Below are 25,003 nucleotides of genomic sequence, written 5' to 3' on the forward strand. Positions count from 1 at the left end.
ACCTAGCACTTCTGATTCAGTGTATCAGGATCCCAGGATGTGTGTTTCTAACAAGACTCCTGGTGATGCTGTGGCTGCTGCTCTGGGGCCGCCCACCCTAAGAACCACTGGGGCGGAGCCTAGATATATCAGGATGAAGGTGGCTGTGAGTGACAGCACAACCAAAGAAACAGTGGTTTCAATAAATGAGATTTTTTTCTCTTTCCCATGTAAGTCCAGTATAGGTGATCCAGACCTGATATGGCACTCCACAGGGTGAGGAATCCTGGACCCTCTAATGTGTTACTCTGCTATGTTTTGCCTCCATTTCCAAGGTCATTATTGATTCAAAAATGATTGTTTCAAACTCAATAATTACATTCACAATCCAGCCAGCAACAAGAAAGGAAGAGCAAAAGCAAAGTGCACTCCTTATCCCTGACATTGCAAGTGCCACTTTGCCCACAGCTCAGAAGAACATAAAAAAAGATCTGAACAAAGGAGAGACATAGTATATTTATTGATAGAATTTCTTAACATTGTAATATTGTCGCTTGTCTCCACGGTAATCTATGAAACTCACATTCCAATACAATAAAATTAAGGTCAATTCTAATCAAAATCTCATCATGACTTACGGGAACTTGACAAACTAATGAAAAAAAAAAAAAAAGTATTGCAGAATTAATTTCCACAGTTCATTAAATCAATTTTGAAAACAGAATAGAAAAGTGTTCACAGACACTAAAATGTGTTACAAAATGATTAGTGTGAAATTGAGGCACTGTCTACTAAGACTCTAAGTGGGAAATAAACAATTATATATGAAATTGTATGTTCACCCCATCCTCCTCCTTGATGCGTATAGCCAGGCAAGAGTTCTATCCCCACCTTGGCAGAAGACAGGTTTATTTACTAGATAAGTTGAACCAGAGAGCATCTGAATGCAGGGAATGCAGGCGTAGTTGGCGGCAGTGGTGAAGCACCATACCAAAATCCAAGGGAGTATGTGCAACTGTACAGGCTAAATAGAGAAGCCTCCAGCCCTCTCTCCCAAATCAGCTCCCCAAAGGCTTACAGACAGGTTTCATTATCCTACTCTCTTACCCAAGGTTCTGGAATTTCTATCTGAGAAAACTGAGACAAAAACAAAAACAGAAGAGAAGGGCTTAGAAGAAATATTAGAGACAAGAGAAAAGGTTAAAAACCACACACAAGCCAGGCACAGTGGCTCATGCCTGTAATCCCAGCACTTTGGGAAGCGGAGGTTGGCGAATCACTAGAGGTCAGGAGTTTGAGACCACCAGCCTGACCAACATGGTGAAAATCCATCTCAACTAAAAATACAACAAACTAGCTGGGTGTGGTGGCGGGTGCCTGTAATCCCAGCTACTCAGGAGGCTGAGGCAGGAGGATCACTGGAGCCCAGGAGGCGGAAGTTGCAGTGAGCCAAGATCACACCACTGCACTCCAGCCTGGGTGACAGAGCAAGACTCCGTCTCAAACACACGCACACACACACACACCCCCCACTAACAGCTATCATTAGTATTCTTAGACCCATAAGAGATAACAACAAATCAATAAAACAAGCATAGTGTACTATAAAAAAAGAATATTCAGAGGATGGGAATGACTCTTTAAAAGATATCAAAAACTACCAGAAAGTAGATCAAAAAGTTTAAGATGGCAAACGTAAAAGGACAAGCCTCTTAAAGCCCAGTCCAGAACTTGCATACTGTCATTCTACATTTTTCTATTGACCAAAGCAGGTCATATAGTCAAACTCAAGGCCAGGAAGACATATTCCATCACCTTACAGGGAGAAACTGACACAAAAAGATGGAATATAGTGTAGAAAATATTAGAAACTTCAAGGATCAATCTCTGATTTGACTAATAGGATTTCTAAACATAGAAAACTAAAAAAATTGAGGGGTAGAAATCATAAAAAAAAAGAAAAAAAAGCAAATACAACAAAGTTTCCCAGTAAATGACATGAATTTTTAATTTACAAGGCTAAACCAGTGCCCAACACAATGAACGGTTAGCAAAACTAAACCACATCTCTAGGTATATCATCTTGTAGTTTCAGAACATCAGGGAAAAAGGAGATCCTAAAAGCTTCCAGAAAGAAAAAAAAATAGGTCACATTCCAGAGTGATAAAAGACATTGTATTAGTCAATTCTTGCACTGCTATAAAGAAATACCTTTAAAAATAAAAGGAAAAATAAATAACTGAGACTGGGCAATTTATAAAGAAAAGAGATTTAATTGTCTCACAGTTCTGCAGGCTGTCCAGGAAGCATAGTGACTTCTGAGGAGGCACTGGGAAACTTACAAACATTGCAGACAGTGAAGGGGAAGCAGGCACATCTTACAAAAGCAGGAGGAAGAGACAGAGAGGGAGAGGAGCCACACTTAAACAACCAGATCTCACATTAGCTCACTCACTCACTACTGCCATGACAACACCAAAGGGGAGGGTGTTATACCTTGAGAAACCACCCCCATGATCCAATTACCTCCCACCAGGCCCCCCCTCCAACATTGGGGATTACAATTCAACAGGAGATTTGGGCAAGGGCACAGATCAAAACCTCTAATAGAAAGTGTAACAAATTCCTCAATATCCTGAGAGAAAAATAATTTTCAAGCCTGGCAACATGGTGAAACTCCATCTCTACAAGAAAATTAGCCAGGCACAGTGGCACGTGCCTGTAGTCCCAGCTAATCCAGAGGCCAAGGTGGAAAAATTGGCTGAGTTCACCGAGCCTGGGAGGTCGCAGCCAGTGAGCTGTGATTGTGCACCTACACTCCAGCCTGGGTGGCAGAGAGAGATCCTCGCTCAGAAAAACCAAAGAAAAGAAAAAAAAGAAAAAAAGAAAGGAACAAAAAATAATTTTCTACCTAGAATGTCATACCCTCTTTTCCCCAGATGCTAGCACAATTGCATATGTTCTAATTCCTATTATGAATTCCTTATCCCATAGCATCCAGAGTGGTTCTGCATCCCCAGTAAAACTGTGCCTGCAACATGTGGGATCCATAAGTGGGACAGTCCTCACAGGGAAGAGGGGAAGGAAATTCCTAGGACGCTGGGGAGAGGGTACCCCAGAAGAATGACCAGGCAGCAGGCTTTAAGAGCAGCTACCCAGATTACAGAGTGGTGCAGGGGTCCATGAAAAAAGCAGAGTTGATGAATTATCCGAGTTTTGATGAAAAGTTGGGGATAAATTAGTACAAACCATGGCAATCAAGAGCTCCAGGAAAAACAGACAGGAAATGCATGAAAGGCTATGTCATAGCAATATGCCATGTTGCTAAGTCATGGACAGGATACATAATCACAATGATGGAAGTACTGAATACTTGCTGAACAAAAAACTGTGATGCTATAATCATATTGAGAGGAGAGCAGAAGGATGGGAACAGGTAAATCTTCGCTTCATGAAAAGAAGTCAAGAGGTAATATCTAAAAGAGAAAATAAAGAATTTTCAATATAGCATGTTATTGAGGTAAATCATAGGAGAAATATACAGAAGAGTTAAAAATAGTTGTCTCAGCAATGGGAGATTCTTTTGGGAGAGAATAAGGCAGGAAATGCATACTGTCCTTTTTTATTAATTATAATTTTATAATTAACTTATAATTATTTATAATTTTTATAAATGCTAGATTATAATTATTCATAATTTTTATAATTAATTTATAATTATAAGTTTTTTTAAACAAGGTACATGAAGTTCTTTTTTGTTGTTGGTTTTTAGTTTTGGTTTTGGTTTTTAACTTTTATTTTAGGGTCAGGGTACATATGCAGGTTTGTTATATAGATAAACTCGTGTCACAGGGGTTTGTTTTACAGATTATTTCATCACCAAGTACTAAACCTAGTACTCAATAGTTACTTTTCTGCTCCTCTCCCTCCTCCCACCCTCCACCCTCAAGTGGTCCCCAGTGTCTGTTGTTTCCCTTTGTGTCCATGAGTTCTCATTATTTAGCTCCCACTTCTAAGTGAGAATATGTGGTACTTGGTTTTCTGTTCCTGCATTGGTTTATTAAGCCACTATGCATTCTGGACAGCCTGCAGAACCGTGAGACAACTAAACCTCTTTTCTTTATAAATTACCCAGTCTCAGGTATTTTTTTCTTTTTTTTTAAAGGTATTTCTTTATAGCAGTGCAAGAATCGACCAATACAATGTCTTCTATCACTCTGATTCCTTTGTTTGTGGGATGTGACCTATTCTTTTTTTTTTTTCTGGAAACTTTTAGTATGTTCTTTTTCCCTGATGTTCTAAAGCTACACGATGACTTCCAATACCATGTTGAATAGGAGTGGTGAGAGAGGCCATCCTTGTCTTGTGCCAGTTTTTAAGGGGAATGCTTTCAGATTTTGTCTGTTCAGTATGATGTTGGCTGTGGCTTTGTCATACATGGCTCTTATTACTTTGAGGTATGTCCCTTTAGTACCTAGTTTATTGACAGTTTGTAACATGAAGAGATGTTGAATTTCATCAAAAGCTTTTCCTGCATCTGTTAAGATAATCATGTGGTTTTCATCTGTAATTCTGTTTATGTGATTAATCACATTTTATTGATTTGCATATGTTGAACCAACCTTGCATTCCAGGGATGAAGCCTACTTGATCATGGTGGATTAGCTTTTTGATGGACTGCTGGATTTAGTTTGCAAGTACTTTGTTGAGGATTTTTGCATTACTCTTTGTCAAGGATATTGACCTAAAGTTTTGGTGTTGCCAGGTTTTGGTATCAGGATGATGCTGGCCTCACAGAACGAGCTGGGAAGGGGTCTTTCCTCCTCCATTTTTTGGAATAGTTTCAGTAGGAATGGCACCAGCTCTTCTTTGTTCATCTGATAGAATTCAGCTGTGGATCCTTCTTGTCCTGTGCTTTATTTGGTTGGTAAGCTATTTACTACTAATTCAATTTCAGAGCTCATTATTAGTTTGTTCAGGGAATCAATTTCTTCCTGCTTCAGTCTTGGGAGGGTGTATGTGTCCAGGAATTTATTCATCTCTTCTAGGTTTTCTGGCTTATGTGCATAGAGATGTTCATAGTAGTCTCTGATGGCTATTTTTATTTCTTTGGGGTCAGTGGTACATAACATCCCCTTTGTCATTTCTAATTGTAAATGTCTTATAAAAAATCTACATTAAATGTTAAAACACTTTAATGTAAAAGGTAGACCAGAGTCTAATAGAAAAATCTATGATGCTGGATGGAAAAGCACTTTATTAGAAAACTACAAAAGCAGAATTGTAAAGGGGCAATGGATTCAAGCATATCAAAAATTAAAGATAACTGTGGAAGGAAAGGCAACCATGAAAAAAGTTAACAGGCAGATGACAATCTGAGAAATGATATTTACACAATTTTTCCTCAACAGAGAATTGCCCAAGGAAGTCAACAGGAGAGCCAGATATTTGCTCTTTATCCATCAATTTTGAGCCTGGAAAAGGCACCCTGGCCCCTGGTCATAGTTGCCTTTGTGACATCATGGCCATCTCTTTCTCCACCTTTCCTGCCCCTGCCAAGGTCAGGGAACAACAACCAGAGGGAGATGATCACCTGAACCACTGCTCCAAACCATGGGCAGTAAATGCTGTGTAAGACTCAGGCACACACACTCCCCCACAGGTGGGGAGTTGTCCCATGGCCCAGGAAAGCACCAGGCCACTTCTTAGGACCCAGGCAAAGAATGGGGAACTGGACCTGTGGGGACTTTGCAGTCAGGCTGGTCCTCACCCATGCTCCCCCACACCCACATTCTGATTGCAGAAAGGTGGTCCAGATGAAGATGCAATAGAAAGACAGAGGAAGCGGAAGGTAGGTGGGGCCCAGGAGGGTGAGAGAATTGCAGATCATTGACTCTTTGACCCCAGAGTTCTTAGAATGGAGCTCCATCTCTGGTCCCACAGGGGTTGGCTCAGCATTGCCCTCTTATCCCCTCAAGCCCTCCCTCTCCTGGGTCAACTGAGTAAGGTATGAAGATAGACGGTAAAAGGGGAGGAAGCTTCATATGCACAGCCATGATAGGTGGGGCTCAGCACAGGAAGTGGAAAGGCCCAGGAGAATGAGGAGGGACTGAGACATGGTAGTGGAAGTCCACAAAAGTGAGGTGAGGGGAGACCCTGAAGGGCTGCAAGACATTAGGAGGCAGCATCGTGGCTGGGGTTTGGACCAAGACATAGGCCATAAATGCAGAGGTTCATGGATTCTTATAAGAATCCTTCAGTTCCTCACATCCTGGTCTTCCAGTCAGGTCTTCTGAACCAGAAAGTGTCTCCCCTAGTCCCATGAACCCAAGAAGTCCACAGATCAAGCATATCCCAATTTCATAGATGAGGGCACTGGGACTCTGAGGGTGTCCAGAGCCATGGACAGGACAAAAGTAGGGGACAAACCCCACCCAGGTCTCCTGGGTCCTCAAAACTGGCAGGGAGAGGGCTGATTCTTTAGAGAACCACCTGTGCTTGATGGTGATAAATTCACTGGGAGTCCTCTGCTTTGCTTGGCCAGTTGCTTGTTGCACAACTGCATCACAGAAAAAGGGTGAAGGCGGCTGGGAAGATCCAGGCCTGGTGGCGTGGGGTCCTGGTGCGCAGGACCCTGCTGGTCGCTGCCCTCAGGGCCTGGATGATTCAGTGCTGGTGGAGGACGCTGGTGCAGAGACGGATCCATCAACGGCAGCAGGCCCTGTTGAGGGTCTATGTCATCCAGGAGCAGGCAGTGGTCAAACTCCAGTCCTGCATCCGCATGTGGCAGTGCCGGCAATGTTACCGCCAAATGTGCAATTCTCTTCGCTTGTTCCAGGTCCCAGAGAGCAGCCTTGCCTTCCAGACTGATAGCTTTTTACAGGTCCAATATGCAATCCCTTCAAAGCAGCCAGAGTTCCACATTGAAATCCTATCAATCTGAAAGGCCTGGGGTGTGAACAAGCTCCACTGCCCCCAATAAATGTCTGACCAGGTTGTGTGAGTCTCAGTGATTCCCCTCACCACAGGGACCCCTGGGATTCATGTCCCACTCTTTCTCTCCTTCTCTACCTGAGGAAAGACTTCAGTGCAAGTACTTCCTCTTTCCCCTCTCCCTGCCCCAGCAGGGCCTATGGCCCCTGTGAGGACTGATGGTGGCCATATGCTGCTGCCTTTACATGCAAATTAGAAATTGCAGCCCAAGGTTGTCCTCGTGTTCAGAGCCAGATGTCCCACTCCACAGCCCTGGCATCATTCCTGTCTCCTGAGCTTGGAATCAGAAGGGTATGGGCTTCACCTTCCTGAAGAATCTGGGCACCCTCTTGGAAGACAGTTGTGTCTGAGGCCATGCTCTTTCATTCAACCATCAGAAGCCAACTGGGGCTTGCACAGGTTGGGTTTCTATTTGCCAAATCCCTGACAGAAGTCAGGCCATCAGGCCCTTGGAGCACTCCTTGGAGCAGTGTTGTCCAGGGAAAGCACAGGAGGCTGTCCTTAGTGACAACTGGGTACAAGGTTTGTGAGCCTCATGCTAACTTGGAGGTTGATGGACAGGAATGCCCCTTTTGGAAGCAGCTGATACCACGATCTTAAGGCACCTGAGCTCTGACTCCCTCCTGCCTCCTCAGCACCTGCTTCCCCAGGACCCTGAACACAAACAGGGCTCCCACCGCCATCACCACCTCCCTGTGTGTGGCACCATAACCAGGGACTTTGGCATGGACTGTGATGCTCCCAAACCCCCTGTTTTTCACCTCCAGTGATTTTGACTTCCTTCTGATCTCAGTCACCCACCTTAGATCATTGTCTCCCAAACGGTCCATGGAGAAGGATCACTTCTTAAAAATGTCCAATTCATCACAGACCAGTTCATATGTAAAACATTAAAAATGAATTATGAGAAAAATATATGGAAAAGTCATAGAGAACAAAAGCCTTATTTTTATTTATTAGAACACATAATATTGGATTTCAATTTGCTATAATAGTTTCTCCATGCTTATCCTCAATCTCTGTGCTGATCTCATTGGTAACAAACAGCTCATACACTGGTTCTGGTCCACAGACCACACTCTGGGTAGCATTGCCCTAGCCCTTGTCATCATTCATCAGTGACTACAGCAACAGCATTCATTTCAACCACCCTGGTCTCTGACTTTTTTGTTGTTGTTGCCTTCTATCCTCTAGGGCAACAACTTGTGCTTGTGATTAGCATCTGAAGTGTGAGGCAGTCTTGTGGGACTGAGCCCCCCCAAGCTATGGGATCTGACTCTATCTCTACATAGATATTGTCAGAACTGAATTGAGATAGGGGACATCAAGCTGGTGTCCACTGAAGAATCTGTCAGAGAATTGCTTCGTGGGGAGAAATCCCCACACACTTCTTGGTGACCAGAGGTGAAATACTGTGCTGAGTATAGTTGGATGTATGATAGGATAAACTAAGTTTTTTATTTTTCTATATCTTTAGAATAGCCAAAAAAGTGGACCAACCCAAATGGGTGAATGGTTAGACAACCTGTGGTATATGCATATCACAGACTTCTCTTCAGCTGTAAAAAGTGTTGACCTAAAAGGAAGAGGCTGAGGCACAAAATATAATTTAAAGAGTTTACTTGAGCCAAAGTTAAGACAGCTGCCTGGAAGACTCAGATGCAGGTAACCTTGGATATGAGCTCCATTTGGGCTTTGTTTCAATCAGGTTTTTAAAGGCAAAGAGAATATAGTTGGATCTTAGCTTTTGATTTAGTCTGACAGTATCGTTTTAGACCATTAGTATTAAATGTAACTATTGATGTGATTATATTTACACCTGTCATTTTATTATTTGTTTCAAATAAGTCTAATGCCCATTTTGTTTTTCTTCTTTAACCATCTTTTTTGTGTGTTAAATATTAGCATGCCATTTAAATTTCTGTTAATTTTTAAACTATTTTTAAATTGTTTTCTTAGTGATTGCTCAAGGTGTTGCAATGTTCATTTTAACTTATTCCAATTAGTTAGTTAGTTAATGTCCACATTAATTTAATTCTGGTTAAATATAGTGAATTTGCTCCAATATAGTTTCATTTTCTCTCCCAATTTTTGTGCTACTATTGTCATATATACTACTCTTATATATGTTATAAACCCCAAAATACAGTGTTTTAATTATTTCTTTATATAGTCTTATGTCATCTCATTAAATGAAAAGGAGAAAAGAAAAATACATATTTTATCAGCATTTTATAGTTACTGAAATATTTACTGTTTACAATGTACTTCATTTCTTTCTGCAGATTTGAATCATCTTCTGGTGTCATTTCCTTTCAGGCTGAAGGACTTGCTTTAGATTTCTTGTAAGACAGATCAACTAGCAATGAATTATCTCTGTCTTTGTCTTTATTTTGCTTTCATTTTTGAAAGACAGTTAAACCAGATATGGAATTCTGGGTCATAAGGGCTCCTCCCAGCCCCCAGCATTTTAGAGTTGCTATTCAATTGTCTTCTGGTTCCATTGTTTCTCATTAAAAGTCAGCCAGCTTCATATTGTGGTGTCCCTATATGTAATGTGTTCTTTTGCTAGCTGTTTTTAAGATCTTCTCTTTTTCTCTGATTTTTGGCAGTTTTAAAATTATGTGCCTGAATGTAGATTTCTTTGTATTTCTCTTATTTGGGGTTTGTGGACATTCTTTTTCTTTTTTCTTTTCTTTTCTTTCTTTCTTTCTTTTTTTTTTTTTTAATTGAGACAGGATCTTGCTCTGTCACCCAGGCTAGAGTGCAGTGGCATGATCACAGCTCACTGCATCCTTGACCTCCTGGGCTCAATCAATCCTCCCACCTCAGCCTCCCAAGTAACTGAGACCACGAGTGCTTGCCATCATGCCTGGCTAATTTTTAAAAATTTTTTGTAGAGATGGGGGTCTCACCCAGGCTGGTCTCAAACTCCTGGGCTCAAGTGATCCTCCCATCTCAGCCTCCCGAAGTGTTAGGATTACAGGCACCAGTGGGATTCCCCATCTGAAGTCCCTGAGCACACTTATAATGGCTGCTTTAAAGTCCTTATCTGCTTATGGCCGGATGCGGTGGCTCACACCTGTAATCCTAGCACTTTGGGAGGCCGAGGTGGGCAGATCACGAGGTCAGGAGATTGAGACCATCCTGGCTAACATGGTGAAACCCCGTCTCTACTAAAAATACAAAAAAATTAGCCAGGTGTGGTGGCAGGTGCCTGTAGTCCCAGCTACTCGGGAGGCTGAGGCAGGAGAATGGCATGAACCCAGGAGACGGAGCTTGCAGTGAGCCGAGATCACCACTGCATGCCAGCCTGGGCAACAAAGTGAGACTCCATCTCAAAAAAAAAAAAAAAAGGCTTAAAGAAGCAGTGGGCATGCTACAGTAAATACATAAAGCCAGAAAACCCACCAGTTGACTATATCCTGTGGAAAACCCAATGGACATTTTGTTTTATGAATCAATAAAAAATGTACTAGTGAGAAAAGCACCAGCATCAATTTTAAAAAGCTTACTCTGGGCCAGGCACGGTGGCTCACGCCCACAAACCCAGCACTTTAGGAGCTTGAGGCAGGCAGATCACTTGAGGCCAAGATTTTGAGGCCAGCCTGGATAACATGGTGAAACTCCATCTCTACTAAAAATGCAAAAATTAGCTGAGCGCAGTGGCACTCACCTGTAATCTCAGCTACTCAGGGCTGAGACACAAGAATCAACTGAACCCGGGAGGCAGAGGTTGCAGTGAGCCAAGATCACACTACTGCACTCCAGCCTGGGCAACAGAGAGAGACTCTGTCTAAACAAAAAACAAAAAACAAAACAAACAAAAAAACCCCACAACAATGTGTTTCCCTATCGTCAGGAATTCTGGAAGAAATAAAAGGGAGAGAAAAGTTCAATGTGGTATCTCCTTGGTAGGCAAGGGCTACTAGTAAGAGATGCTTCTATACAACTGGTGTCAGTGAAAGCAATGCAGATAATAGGATCCTAAATTGATAGAGGCACAAGCATACATCTATCATAAACCAGAAAGGTACAATTAATGTGAAGAATGGCAAAAGTGGGGTAGCAGTCACAGGTCTTGACCCACAGAGAGATCTGGAGATGGATGTGGTAAATCTAGGTGCAAAGCAGGTAGGCAGCCAACAAGTGTACGCTCAATATATACAACCAGAAGAAATCAAAGATAGATTGCCAGGAGGCTGAAATTCACCATCCCAATAGAGTCACAAGCATTTATCTGGTTTCTGTATCTGAACCAGTTTAAACATTATGCTTATTGATCAAAGGAGAGCCTGGGACCTCAGAAAGAAGGACTCTGCAACACAGTAACTAATGATTTACCCAGTTTTTCTGTATATATTATGTGACTATATACTAGCGAAAGGAAAAAGGGCACTGAGTCTGAGTTGACATTGATACCTGGGGATCCAAGGCATCATCAAGGGCCCCCATGTTAGAGTAAGGTCATATGGAAACCAGGTAATAAATGGAGAGCTGTCAGTTTTGAATCAGACTCATAAATGGCTGTCAGTTTTGAATCAGACTCAGCAGGAAATGTTTTGCAGCAGGTCTGGGTCATGGTGTAAGTAGCTCTGCCACTTGGGTCATATGAGCTCGTAGGTCTTAGAATATACTTCTAGTGGTGGTGGGAAAAGACCCCATATAAACTTAATAGCACACTTTATTGCTTGAATCATAGCACAGGTTCCTAGGATTCTGGAGCAATTCTATGCCACCTACAATAAATTACACACCTTTTGTCAAATAGCTCCCTGTGTGACACTGGGCTATGATAGAGATGATGTGCCCAACCATGGAACTCCAAGTGATCATGCAACTGGAAATGTCCATCATAATCTAGTTTTTGTCATATCCACAGGGTGAGTGAGCCCAGCATCAATCCATCATAAGACGGAAGTGGGATGTTCCTGACTGAACACGAACAGAGCTGGGGGAAACAAGAAAGCTGCGTTAGCAGGTAGCCCAGAGCTCCATGTCATCTACCACCATTCCATCAGTGCCTCTCCCTTAGCTTACACCTGCATGTGCATGGGGATTCTCTTATGATCAGATATTGGGAGAGGAAAATATTGATGTTGGTTCCTAGATAGGTTGACTCAATATGTGAGTACAAGGCAAAACTGGCCTGACACTGTAGTGTGGTCTCACTCAAGGCTGGTCTTAAAAGATGGAAGTGGGGAGAAGTCCTCCTAAAGAAGAGAACTTAGGGCAGTGGACTTTATCATCAGTTTGTGGGGAACTGAGGTTAAAATATATTCAGGTTCATAGACAGTGGTAAATGGTTTGGTCCATCGGTCAGGGACCTAGAAGGTAAAAGATTGGAAGATTAGGACAATGAGCTCTGTAGTAGAGGCCTGTGAATGAGCCTATGGGAATGTGAGTAAAGTGTAAAGATCTTTGTAAGACATGTTAGCACCTGCCAGGGAGTATCCATCATGGAAGAGGCACCAGGCCATCCACGAAACTGAAAGCTTGGCTTAATAGGCAGGAATCAGCCATGCTTATCTCCGCTGTGCCTTTTAACTTGTTTTCCATTATCACCTGCCTCTGGATTCCTCAGATCCAGTTGTTTTTTCCTAGGGCTTTGACCGGAAGCTTGGGATTGAGTTTGGGACAAAAATGTAGATCAGGAGTGTTGCATAGACTCCTTATCACAAGCCAAATGCTAAGGTGCAACTGTGGAACTGAGTCCTTCTCCAACAAGGGAGAGAAAAGGATGTCTTGTGACATGCCCAGATAACTGGAGACTAAAGTTATGTTTTCTAGAATTTGGGTGCATGGAGCTTGGCTTTGGTTAGCTCCCTTGGTCTTACTTTCCCAAAAAGGAAACCTCTGAGTGATGGGCATCCTATTTATTCCCATCACCTGGCAGGATTTGCAGGATAATTGCTCAAAACTAGAATATTGATCCAGACTTTTACATTACCCATCCCCTTCTTCTTTCTGAACTGCAGCTGGAGATTGCTGGTTGGTTCACAGGAAAAAACAGGATTAGTCTACAATGTGGGTGAAAACTTAAAAACATTTAGTAAGTTTATAATTTAATGACAAATGTATGATAAGTTTTGGAACATAATTTCTCCTTCTCCAGTTCTCATTTTTGTTAAGAAACAAGTGATCATAGGACTGAGTGGTTTGCAAAATAGACTTTAGTTTTATATGTAGCCTTATTATTTGCATAAAGTGCAGCAAGAATAACTATTTCTACATAGGCTTTTTGGATTGGCTTTGATAGAAGTCTGTTCCACAAGGAATCTCAGATAAAACCTTTTAAAGCCAAGCCCAGCCACCAGCCATGGGTTTTTATCCTCAGATACCTGCAAGTTGGCTGATCCTCTCCTCTTAAGGTCCCAAGATAGGTTTGGAGCTCTGGGATCTGTTAGAAAGTGACATTTTTTTTTTTTTTTTTTTTTTTTGAGATGGAGTCCTGCTCTGTCACCAGGTTGGAGTAGAGTGGTGCGATCTCACCTCACTGCAACCTTCACCTCCCAGGTTCAAGTGATTCTCCTGCCTCAGCCTCCAGAGTAGCTGGGATTACAGGTGCATGCCACCATGCCTAGCTAATTTTTGTATTTTTAGTAGAGATGGGGTTTCACCCTGTTGGCTAGGATGGTATCAATCGCTTGACCTCGTAATCCACAGCCTCAACCTCCCAAAGTGCTGGGATTAAAGGTGTGAGCAACTGAGCCCAGCCAGAAAGTGACATTCTTTACTGACCACAGGTCAGGAACCCTGTACAGGGACTGCGTAGATGAGGGTATGAAGCTGGTCTCCCCACTGGGCTTCTATTGACTCTGCAAATCAAGCTTGGCTCCTTAAAGGGAAGCATACCTTCCCTGTCAAATCCTTGGTAAAATAACCATTTTTTCCAATTGTGTCCTATTGCAAAAGAGAAATGGATTCTTATTGCACTGATGCAAACAACTGTATTGCCATAAGTTAAGAATACTCACAGACAGTTTCCAAATTCTAGGGGAACCAGGCAGAGAGAAACAAACATCCTCCAAATTTTGATTACAGGAATATACCTTGCTTAATTATTAAAGGCTGTAAGTAGTTCAAAATACGTTTCCTTGGCTCTGAGAAACAAAATAAGGATCAGCAATTTTCCAATCAAATGTCAAAAAGATTGCTTCAGCTTTCTGAGTTCGGTCCATTTAGTCAATTCTTGTTTTGCATGATATTTGTGAACATTTCAGCTCTTCCTAAGTCCTGTACTTTTTCTTTATCCCTATGTCACAATCTCCAAAGTTATCAGAAATCTGTATTTGAGAGCACCTGTCAGAGTCCTATAGCTTATTATAAACCATCTTTTGAAAAGGATTAAAACAAGACAACAACTGTCTGTGAATAACAAAATGTCCTGGGTAGTTACAGTTAGAAACACAATTGACAAAGAAGTTTAGTTTTCTCTGTGGTTTACAATAATTTAACAACCTTAATTATGATTGATGGCATATACTCAGACACAAGAATTTTAGACATCCCATATAATGTTGGAACATATACTAGCATTCACCAAAATATAACCTAAAGAAGACTGAACATCATTTTGGCAATTCCATGTACCTAAATATGTCAAATAATTCATTTACCTCTTTTCTGGATGTTTCAGGGGCTCTCTGAACCATCCAAAAAGCCAGGCATCAGGAAAGACAATTTTGAAACTGAAGTTTGATTTTGGGAAGGCTATTAAATATGTTCAAAGTTTTAGTAAATAAATATAATAAATATAATGCATTAAAAATTGTCAAAAAAAAAATATGTTCACAGTTTGAAACACTTGATATTGGCCAGGACTGGTGGCTCACAGCTGTAATCTCAGCACTTTGGGAGGTTGAGGTGGGCAGATCACGAGGTCATGAGATCAAAACCATCCTGGCCAACATGTGAAACCCTGTCCCTACTAAAAACACAAAAATTAGCTGGGACGGTGGCATGCGCCTGTAGTCCCAGTTATTCAGGAGGCTGAAGCAGGAGAATCACTTGAACTCAGGAGGTGGAGGTTGCAGTGAGCAAAGATTGTGCCACTGCACTCCAGCCTGGCAACAGAGCGAGACTCCGTCAAAATAAATAAATAAATAAAAACTTGATATTTTGAAATAGAATTCCAGATTACCATAAACTATTTATTTTGCCAAAATGATGACTCCAAAATTTTAAAGAAGCAAAAACCTTCTATAACCCTTTACAAATTTTGCCAAAGAGCAGATTCGTGCCTTAAGAATACCTTGTGCTTTTATTTCAATGCTCCACTTAACAGAAAAACCATATAATACTCTTTTGAACTTAGTCAGTATGTTCACACAGAGAACTCCTTTGCAAGATTAATTTCCACAGTCCTTCCACCACTTGTTTGAACTTTCAGCTTTATCTTATCTAATTTAAAACAATTCTTTAACCCTAGGCAAAAATTTACATTTCCAAGCCTTATTATAACTGTAAAGGTAAACTGAGGCTGGAGCCAAACCGGGAACAAAGACACAAGGCAAATGGCAGTGAGAATAGCCTTTATTAGGACTCGTGGGCAAGGTTCCTCGGTCCAAAGGTGTGGGCCGAGGAAGTTGCGCTGAGGGAGGAGGGTCAGGGCTTTTTATAGCCCGAGAGGTAGGGAAGCTGGTTGTGCAAACAGGGCCTGGGAGGTCTTGAAACTACTAGGGCAGGAGTTGAGTAAGGGTCATGAGGAAGGGGTCTTTGGAAACTGTTAACGGAAACTGCTGTTTACGAACTTGTGGAATGCAGGTGAGCTGCAGGTCATGGGGGAGTGTGGTTGCCCAGCCAGAACTCTGATGCATGTAAGTCTGCGGGTGTGTACAAGGGTGAAGGGAGTCTTTAACAAAAGGCCTGCTACGCCAAGCAATGCCGCCATGTTGGGTCTAGATTCCTGGCTAACATTCCGACCTCTTTCTGATAAGAAAATGGGGCGACGTGTTCATCTGGCTGCTTCCTGCTGATATGGGTCGTCGTGGGGTTCTTCGGAGGTCAGAACTCGGGTATAGGGGTGGAGCAGCATCTGACTGAAAGTGACCTGGGAGACTTCTTTCATGTGGTCCTGGATGAAGCGGAGGACACAGGGAGCTATGAGTAGCAAGAAGCCAATGATTAATAAGGGGCTTAGAAAGGGTAGGACTTAACCGGCCACAGACAACTGCCACCACCTAAGTGAGGGCCTTGATCCGAGGTTTTTCTGGTGGAGTCTTTCCTGAATCTTTTCTAGAGTGAGGAGATTGGTTTCTACTAGTACTGACTCATTGATGTAGTGTTCCGCCGGGAAGGGGAAAGGAGGGGGTTAGGTTAGAGGAGTTAAAAGGGCTGGGTAAGGGTACCACAACCAGTGGGGGCTTATTCAAGGCTGCACACAAGAAACAAAGAGATGTTGTGTACCTCGGCCATGTGTACCACTTGAGCCCCTTCCCTGACTAAGGTTAGCCAGGAAAAAGGGTTGCTGCTGTCCTGGGGCTTGCTGCCTGGGCTAGAGCTGAGATGGCTTCCTCCTGTTGTCTGATGTCAGAGGCCAGGCTGACGAGGCTGCTTACGACCTTGATGTAGGCCTTAAAGATCCTGAGTCAGGCCACGGGATAAGATTCACTGTGCCCACCAGTCCTAGGAAGGACAAGATCTCTTCCGCATCCTGAGGAGGCTGGAGAGTTTCAATGAGGCTTATTCTATCTGCTGTGAGGCTTTTTGTAGTGAGTGTGAGGAGTATGCCTAGGTAGGTGACAGAAGGGGTGCAAAATTGAGCCTTAGCCGGGGTAACCCAATAACCTCGGTTGCCTAGAAAATTTAGAAGTGTAGCAGTGTCTGCAAGGGAGCACTCCCAGGAAGGACTACATAGTAATAGATCATCTACGTATTGTAGAAGGGTGCTATGGGTTAGGAGGCAGAGGAGGATGTCCTGTGCCAGTGCCTGTCCGAAAAAATGGGGGCTATCTCGGAACCCTTGAGGCAAGACAGTCCAGGTCAACTGGAAAGAAACATGAGTGTCTGGGTCCTCCCCTGTGATGGCAAACAGAAAGTGGCAGTCTGGGTGTAGAGGGATGGTAAAGAAGGCATCTTTCAGGTCAAGGACAGTGAAATGAGTGGTGTCTGGGGGAATGCGTGAGAGGAGTGTATATGGATTAGGAACAACTGGAAAGGTAGGGACTACTGCCTCATTGATGAGGCATAGGTCCTGCACGAAGCGATAGGCCCCAGAGCTTTTCCGTACAGGCAGGATAGGAGTATTGCATAGTGAGTTGGCTGGAACTAGAATGTGCTGTTGAAGCAGGCGTATAATGATAGGTTTTAATCCCTGTCGATGTTCAAGGGAGATAGGGAACTGGGGTCTAGAGGGGAACTTGGAAGGGTCTTTTAGCCAGATGCGGACCGGAGTGTGGTGCTGGGCAATGATCGGGATGGAGGTGTCCCACACCTTAGGGTTAATGGGGACTGGAAACAGGAGTGGGGGGTCAGTCTGGCGGGGTTTGTCAGGTGAGAGAAGGGGGAAGAGGAACGCGAGGTGTGGGGAGGGGTTGGTCCGGAAATGAACTGAGGCCCTTAGCTTGAAGAGGAGATCTCGTCCTAACAAGGGGATTGGGCACAAAGGAATGGTAAGAAATGAGTGCGAGAAGAGGGAGCCATCCAAGCGGCAAGACAGAGGAGGAGTCTGGCGTTTGGTGGAGGGAGTGCCATCAATTCCCATGACTGTGGTAGGGAAGCTGGTTGTGCAAACAGGGCCTGGGAGGTCTTGAAACTACTAGGGCAGGAGTTGAGTAAGGGTCATGAGGAAGGGGTCTTTGGAAACTGTTAACGGAAACTGCTGTTTACGAACTTGTGGAATGCAGGTGAGCTGCAGGTCATGGGGGAGTGTGGTTGCCCAGCCGGAACTCTGATGCATATAAGTCTGCGGGTGTGTACAAGGGTGAAGGGAGTCTTTAACAAAAGGCCTACTACGCCAGGTAATGCTGCCATGTTGGGTCTAGATTCCTGCCTAACAATAACCTTTTGCTGAAAAACACATTTTATTGTTCTTACACACCTTACATGTAAATCTATTTCCAGTAGTCTCAATTACACGTTAAAATGGTAACTCCTAGCAATTTTTACCTTTAATGTAAAACCTGGAACATAGTTTTAATTGTGTGCTAGGTGCAGACAAGGTTTGCCTTCTTAATTAAGGGTGTGGTTAGTTCCATATGTCCCCAGGCCTTACCAGTTGTGAAGCCAGCAAGTCAAATAGTTTTCAAAACCCAAAAAGCAGTTTATAACCTTAAAATATTTAGTAAGCCTTGCATCTGACCTGCATAATCTAGTTCACCTATTTACGTTTTAATGACACCTGCATTTTACCAATAATCTTTAAGGCTGTTCTTATTTCTCAAAGATTAAAGTCACATAAACTGAAAGGTACTACATATTTTATCTTCCCTTTAAAAAAAAATTGGATCCAAGCATTTGTTTTTCTTTAGGCCAAATTAATTAGAGCTATTTTTACAGACATCACACACACACACACACACACACACACACACACGCGCACACACACACGACAGGCAGGAGAAAACCCAGTCGCTGGGTGGGGCCCTTTAAGAAACAGGGCCAGAAAGGAACTTATTCCTTAAGGCAGGATTGCTAAACAAAGCCTTGCCCCTAGAGTTGCAAGCCATGCCCCCAGTATGTAAAACAAGATGGAGGCTTGCAGGGAAGTTTGCTATGAGCTATACAGACATGCAAAGCACACCAGACTGGCTACAGCTTAAGACCAGCCTCACAAATCCTTTTTCACAATTAAAGCTTTACAGAGAATATAAACAGTGTTAGTTTCAGGGGCTGGCCTAGTAAAACGTCTTCTAAAAGGGGGGGGGGAAAAAACCTTGCTTAAAAGTTAACTGCTGATGGGGTGGAGAAAAGGAAAGAAAAAATGTTTTAAAATGTCTGGAGAAGAACCTCTTATTCTTACGCAAGTCCACCAGGGAGACAAGCTTAATTGTTGTGGGTCAGAGCTGGCCTCCCTGGTCCACGGATGGAGAGACTCCATGGGCACGTGGCAGAATATGCCAGCCAGCTGCCTGGGGCACCTTGGGCCATATGTTCCAGCCCCGGCAGGGAGGGAAGGGTGGAGGGGAGCTGCTGCTTGCCGGTCTGTCCTGAAAAAGGGAGGAAAAGGTCATGGAGACCAAGGTCAATCTTACCAACCCCCAGGAGCAACAGGGGTGGAGGCATGGTTTCCTGTAAGCTCAAAAGTCTGTGGATGAAAAGGCGTAGAAATGACAGCGAGAGGATTGAGTCCCCATTTCACTCACCACTTCTCGAGCCCCCATGCTGCATGCCAAAAATGTTGCAGGACTTTTCCTTAGTTCAGCTAAAAATGGGGTCCTTATCACACAGCCACAAAAATTTAGGCTTGCAGATGATTTGAAGGGTGAGTACGGCAGGATTTTATTGGGTGAAAAGGGACAAAAGGGAAACAGGGACCCTCCACAAAGCCAGAGTCCCTGCTGGGGGGCTTCCTGCCTCACAGTTTGAATCTCGGGTTCTACATACGAAGAGGAAGAGCTAGGCTCCTCCTCGCTGTGGGCTCCGCCTCAGTGCCCATTCCTCCCAGTGTGCAGGTTGGTTGGAGGTTCTACCAGGGAGCCCTTCCCACCTGGCTGTCTCAGCCCTAACTAACAGTGTTATAATTTTGTATTTCAGCAGTCATACATAGGTAAAGAATTTAAGATGAAAATAGTTTATTATATTTGCCAAGATATTTCCCATTTTGGATGCTCTTCCTTAATTTTAATGTTTCAGATTTACCTTTGTCATCATTTCCATTCTGCCTGAGTAACTTACTTTAGTATTTCTTTTAAAGCAGGTCTACTGGAGATGAATTCTTGTGATTTTTCCTTCACTGAGAATGTCTTTATTTCTCCTTCTTGATGAATGTTTTCAACAGATATAAAATTCTGGGTTGACAGTTGTTTTTACTTGGCACTTTAAAAATATTATTCCACTGTTTTATGGTACTCCAATGACATAAATATTACATCTTTGTGTATTGTACCATAAGTCTCCAAGGCTATGTTTCTTTTGCTTCTATTTGTCTTTCTCTGTGTTCTTCAGATTTAAGAATTTCTGTTGCTCTATCTTCAAGTTCACTCTCATTTGTCATCTCCATTATGCTACTGAGCCACTCTAGTGACTTTTTTATTTAATTACTGAATTTTTCAGTTCTAAAATTTTATTTTTAAAAAATGCTTCTATTTCTTTGCCAAGAGCTCTATATTTCCATTTGTTTCAATATTATTCAGTCTTTCTTCTTGAAATATATCTGTAATAACTGCTGTGGAGTCTGTGTGATAATTTTAACATGTGGGTTATCTTGGGGTTGACATCTTTTGATTGCCCTCTCCATTGGTAGCTGTTTATGTTTTTCTTATTCTTAGTAGGTTGAGTAATTTTGTATTGTATTCTGAATATTTTGAATACTATGTTGTAAGATACTGGGTCATCTTATAACCTTTTTCCTTGTTGGTTTGTTTGTTTTAGCAGGCAGTCAATCCAATGAGATACAGCCCATTTTTTTTTTTGTTGGCTATAGTTTCAATGTTAATTATTTTTTCAAAGCTTTTGACATGCATTTCTAATCTATCCTGCATGTGTGCCACCCTTGGCTCAGTTTAGGATCTGGGCAGTGATATTATCAAAGAAAAACTAAACTGGACACTAGTTAAAGTGATAAGGACAGATCTTAATCAGTAATAACTATTGCAATAAAGAACAGACTCCAACAAGAGTCGAACTCAACTTCTATTTGTAAACAGATAACTGGGCATTTTAAAGGGAGAATGAGGGAGGGGGCTAAGCAAGGACTCAGTAGAGTCAGGGAAAGGAAAAATTACAGAAAGCAGTAAGGTGCAGGGGTGGGGGTTGGTCCATGTGAAGCACATCTAGGTTTGCTAACTGGTAGTTCCTTCTGTGAGCGGAATCTAATAGAAAAACATCCTCCTAGATGGGAAAGCATTTGTTTAGAAAATTACAAAAACTGAATTGTAAAGGGAAATAGATGCATTTGACCATGTCAAAATTTAAGACATCTCTGGAATAATATCAGACAGAGCAACCTAAAAGAAATAATTTTTAAACACATAGTAAAAGAAACAATAAGGCAATTAAAATGGTACACTAACAGATATCTACTTAACACAAAGGAAGGCAGTGATGGAAGAATAGGAAACACACCACACACGACCTATAGAAACAGACAGCAAAGTGGAAGAAGTTCTTTTTCGTTGGTAATTATATTAAATTAAAAGTAAAACACAGAGATTGACAGAATGGATAAAATATGTGATCCAACTATAATTAAGTATAAGAAACTAGTTTTAGATTCAAAGACACAAATGGGTTGAAAATAAAGAAATGGAAGAAGATATGCTTTGCAAACAGCAACCAAAACAAAGGTGAAGTAACTATACTAATACCAAACAAAATAGATTTTGAGATAAAAATTGTTACTAGTGACAAATAAGGACATTATATAATGACAAAAGGGTAAGTTCATCAAGAAGATAAATACGGCCAGGTGCAGTGGCTCAAGCCTGTAATCCCAGCACTTTGGGAGGCCGAGATGGGCAGATCACGAGGTCAGGAGATCGAGACCATCCTGGCTAACACGTTGAAACCCCATCTCTACTAAAAAAAATACAAAAAACTAGCCAGGCGAGGTGGCGGGCACCTGTAGTCTCAGCTACTCGGGAGGCTGAGGCAGGAGAATGGCATGAACCCGGGAGGCAGAGCTTGCAGTGAGCTGAGATCCGGCCACTGCACTCCAGCCTGGGCAACAGAGCCAGACTCTGTCTCAAAAAAAAAAAAAAAAAAAAGAAGATAAATACATATGCATCTAATGGAGCACCAAAATACATGAAGCAAAAACTGACAGAATTAAAAAGAGAAATAATTCAACAATCATAGATGGAGACTTTAATACTGCATTTTAACAAAAGATAGAACAACTAGACAGAAGATCAGCAAGGAAATAGAAGACTTGAAAAACACGATAAAAACCGACTATGCCTAATAGACCTCTATAGAATACTCCATCCAACAAGAGCAGAATATGCATTCTTCTCAAGTGCACATGGAACATTCCCCAGGATATAACATATGTTAGAACAAATCTCAATACATTCTTTAAAAATTGAAACAATATCAGATATGTTATCTGACAATAATAAGATTAAATTAGAAATAAATAACGGAAGAAAATTTGGAAATTAAACAAAACATTGCCAAGTAACTAATGGATCAAAGAAATTTAGAAAATATTTTGAGATGAATGAAGACAAAAATTCAACATACCGAAACTTATCGAATGCAGCAAAAGAAGTGCCCAGAGGGAAATTTATAGCCATAAACACCTACATTTTTAAAAAAGAAAATGTACAAATAAATAACCTAACCTTCTAGCTTAGAAAACTGGAAAAAGAACACACTAAACCCAACACAAACAAAAGAAATAAAATAATAAAAGTTAAGGCATAAATAAAGGATAATTTTAAGATCAAAAAAGGTCAATGAAATGAAAAGTTGGTTCTTTGAAAAGAAAACAAAATTGACAAAACTTTAGCTAGGCTGAGCAAGGAAAAAGAGGAAAAGACACAAATTACTGAAATCAGGAAAGAAAGGGGGAATCTTACTACCAACCTTATGGAAATAAAAAGAATTATAAAAGAATATTATGGTGAATAAAATGGACAAATCTATGCCAACAATAGATATAATAGATGAACAATTTCCTAGAAAGACACAAACTACTAAAACTGACTCAAGAACAATCGAAAAATATTAATAAATCTATATCAAAGAAGTAAGGAGACTAAATTAGCAATAAAGCAACTTCCCACAAAGAAAAACCCAAAACCAGATTGCTTCATTGGTAACTTCTACCAAAGTTTAAATAACAATTAACACCAATTTTTCACATACTCTTCCAAAAAACACAAGAGGAGGGAACACTTTCCCACTCATTCTATGAGGTTAGTATTACCCTGATACTAAACTTGAACAAGGACATCACAAGAAAAGGAAACTACAGACCAATATTTCTTATGAATAAAGATGCAAAAATTCTCAACAAAATGTTAATAAACCAAATACAGCAGCTTATAAATAGAATTGTTATACCATACCCAGGTGAGATTCATCCAAGGGATGCAAGATTGGTTCAACAAACAAAAAAACAATTATTATGCCACCGTATTAATAAAACAAAGAAAATATCCCATTAATCATCTCAATTGATACATTAGAAAAAAACTTTAGACAAAATCTACCACCATTTTATTGTCAAAAAACAAAAACAAAAAAAAAGAACAGGACAAACTAGGAATAGAAAGGAACTTCCTCAACCTGATGAGGGGTACCAGTGAAAAATTCGTAGCTAACATTGAGAGGTGAAGACGGCTGGGCTTTTGGGCTGGGTGGGGACTTGGAGAACTTTTCTGTCTAGCTAAAGGATTGTAAACACACCAATCAGTGCTCTGTGTCTAGCTAAAGGTTTGTAAAAGCATCAATCAGCACTCTGTAAAAATGCACCAATCAGCACTCTGTGTCTAGCTAAAGGTTTGTAAACACACCAATCAGCACTCTGTAAAAATGCAACCATCAGCCCTCTGTGTCTAGCTAAAGGTTTGTAAATGCACCAATCAGCACTCTGTAAAAATGGACCAATCAGCACTCTGTAAAATGGACCAATCAGTGCTCTGTAAAATGGACCAATCAGCAGGACATGGGTGGAGCCACATAAGGGAATAAAAGCTGGCCACCTGAGCCAGCAGCGACAATCTGCTCAGGTCCTCTTCCACACTGTGGAAGCTTTGTTGTTTCGTTTTTCACAATAAATGTTGCTGCTGCTCACTCTTTGGTTCCACCCTACCTTTATGAGCTATAACACTCACTGCAAAGGTCTGCGGCTTCGTTCCTGAAGTCAGTGAGACCATGAACCCACTGGGAGGAATAAACAACTCCAGATGTGCCACGTTTAAGAGCTGTAACACTCACTCCAAAGGTCTGCAGCTTCACTCCTGAAGTCAAGCAAGACCACAAACCCACTGGAAGGAAGAAACTCTGGACATATCTGAACATCTGAAGGAACAAACTCCAGAAACACCATCTTTAAGAACTGTAACACTCACTGCAAGGGTCTGCAGATTCATTCTTGAAGTCAGCAAGACCAAGAACCCACCGGGAGGAACCAATTCCAGACACATTTTGACGCCCAACATGGAGCTATCACTTATCACCAAGTGGTGCATACCATCGGACCCCTTTCACTTGCTATTCTGTCTTGTTGTTCCTTAGAATTTAGGGGCTAAATACCAGGCATCTGTCAGCCAGTTAAAAGCGACTAGTGCAGCCACTGGACTAAAGACACAGGTGTCAGGCTTTCTGGGAAAGGGCTCTCTAACAACCCCTGACTCTTCGGAATTGGGAGCGTTAGTTTGCCTGGAACCAGCTTCTACTTTTCCTATACTTCTGGGCTGAGCCAAGGGTCGACAAAGAGGAAAGCCATTCAACTCCAGGGTCCTGACAACAAGTTGGTTGACCCTGCAGCCATAAGCAGAACTCTCAAAGTCATGTTGCCCAAGCGAGACTCGCCCATCTATCCTATCTATGTTGACTCTTGCCTCCTGGGTCCTAATGCTTGTCAGACAAACTTCCTCTCACCTCTCTTCTCTGAGGCTGGTCCTGCTTCTAAAAACCACTCCCTGTTTCTGGTGTTTTTCTAGTTTCTCCTATAAAAATGATTTCTAGGATAAACTCCAGGACTCTGTTACCTTCTTTAGGTACCTGGGATCACCTGTCAGAAAGACATAATTTTTGCCCAAAGCCCCATCAGGGCAGGGGACTATCTTATCTGGAATTTTAGGATCCCTCCTCACACTAACAGGCCTAACAAAAGCTATTCCAGAAGCAGGATATGGGGAGCTTCAGAAATGATATCCTTCCTATTCATATCAGTGAGGACAAAAGGCATCACTCTTCC

The 25,003-nt window shown here is 41.9% G+C and overlaps 1 protein-coding gene across 1 annotated transcript; it reads left to right on the forward strand.

Moving 5' to 3' along the window:
- The first annotated feature begins 5,202 nt into the window (after positions 1 to 5,202).
- On the forward strand, positions 5,203 to 6,977 carry IQCF3 (IQ motif containing F3). The gene is made up of 3 exons (XM_050781024.1): positions 5,203 to 5,610; positions 5,783 to 5,830; positions 6,524 to 6,977. The coding sequence occupies exons 1-3, from the start codon at positions 5,593 to 5,595 to the stop codon at positions 6,920 to 6,922; spliced, it is 465 nt and encodes a 154-aa protein (XP_050636981.1). The 5' UTR covers positions 5,203 to 5,592; the 3' UTR covers positions 6,923 to 6,977.
- The last annotated feature ends 18,026 nt before the right edge of the window (positions 6,978 to 25,003 follow it).

The sequence above is a fragment of the Macaca thibetana genome, chromosome 2, assembly GCF_024542745.1.
Source record: "Macaca thibetana thibetana isolate TM-01 chromosome 2, ASM2454274v1, whole genome shotgun sequence".
NCBI lineage: Eukaryota > Metazoa > Chordata > Mammalia > Primates > Cercopithecidae > Macaca > Macaca thibetana.

Coding starts and splice junctions, on each gene's coding strand:
- IQCF3 (XM_050781024.1), top strand. Junction 5,831..6,523: donor AAAGACAGAGGAAGCGGAAG/GTAGGTGGGGCC, acceptor TTGCTTGGCCAG/TTGCTTGTTGCACAACTGCA.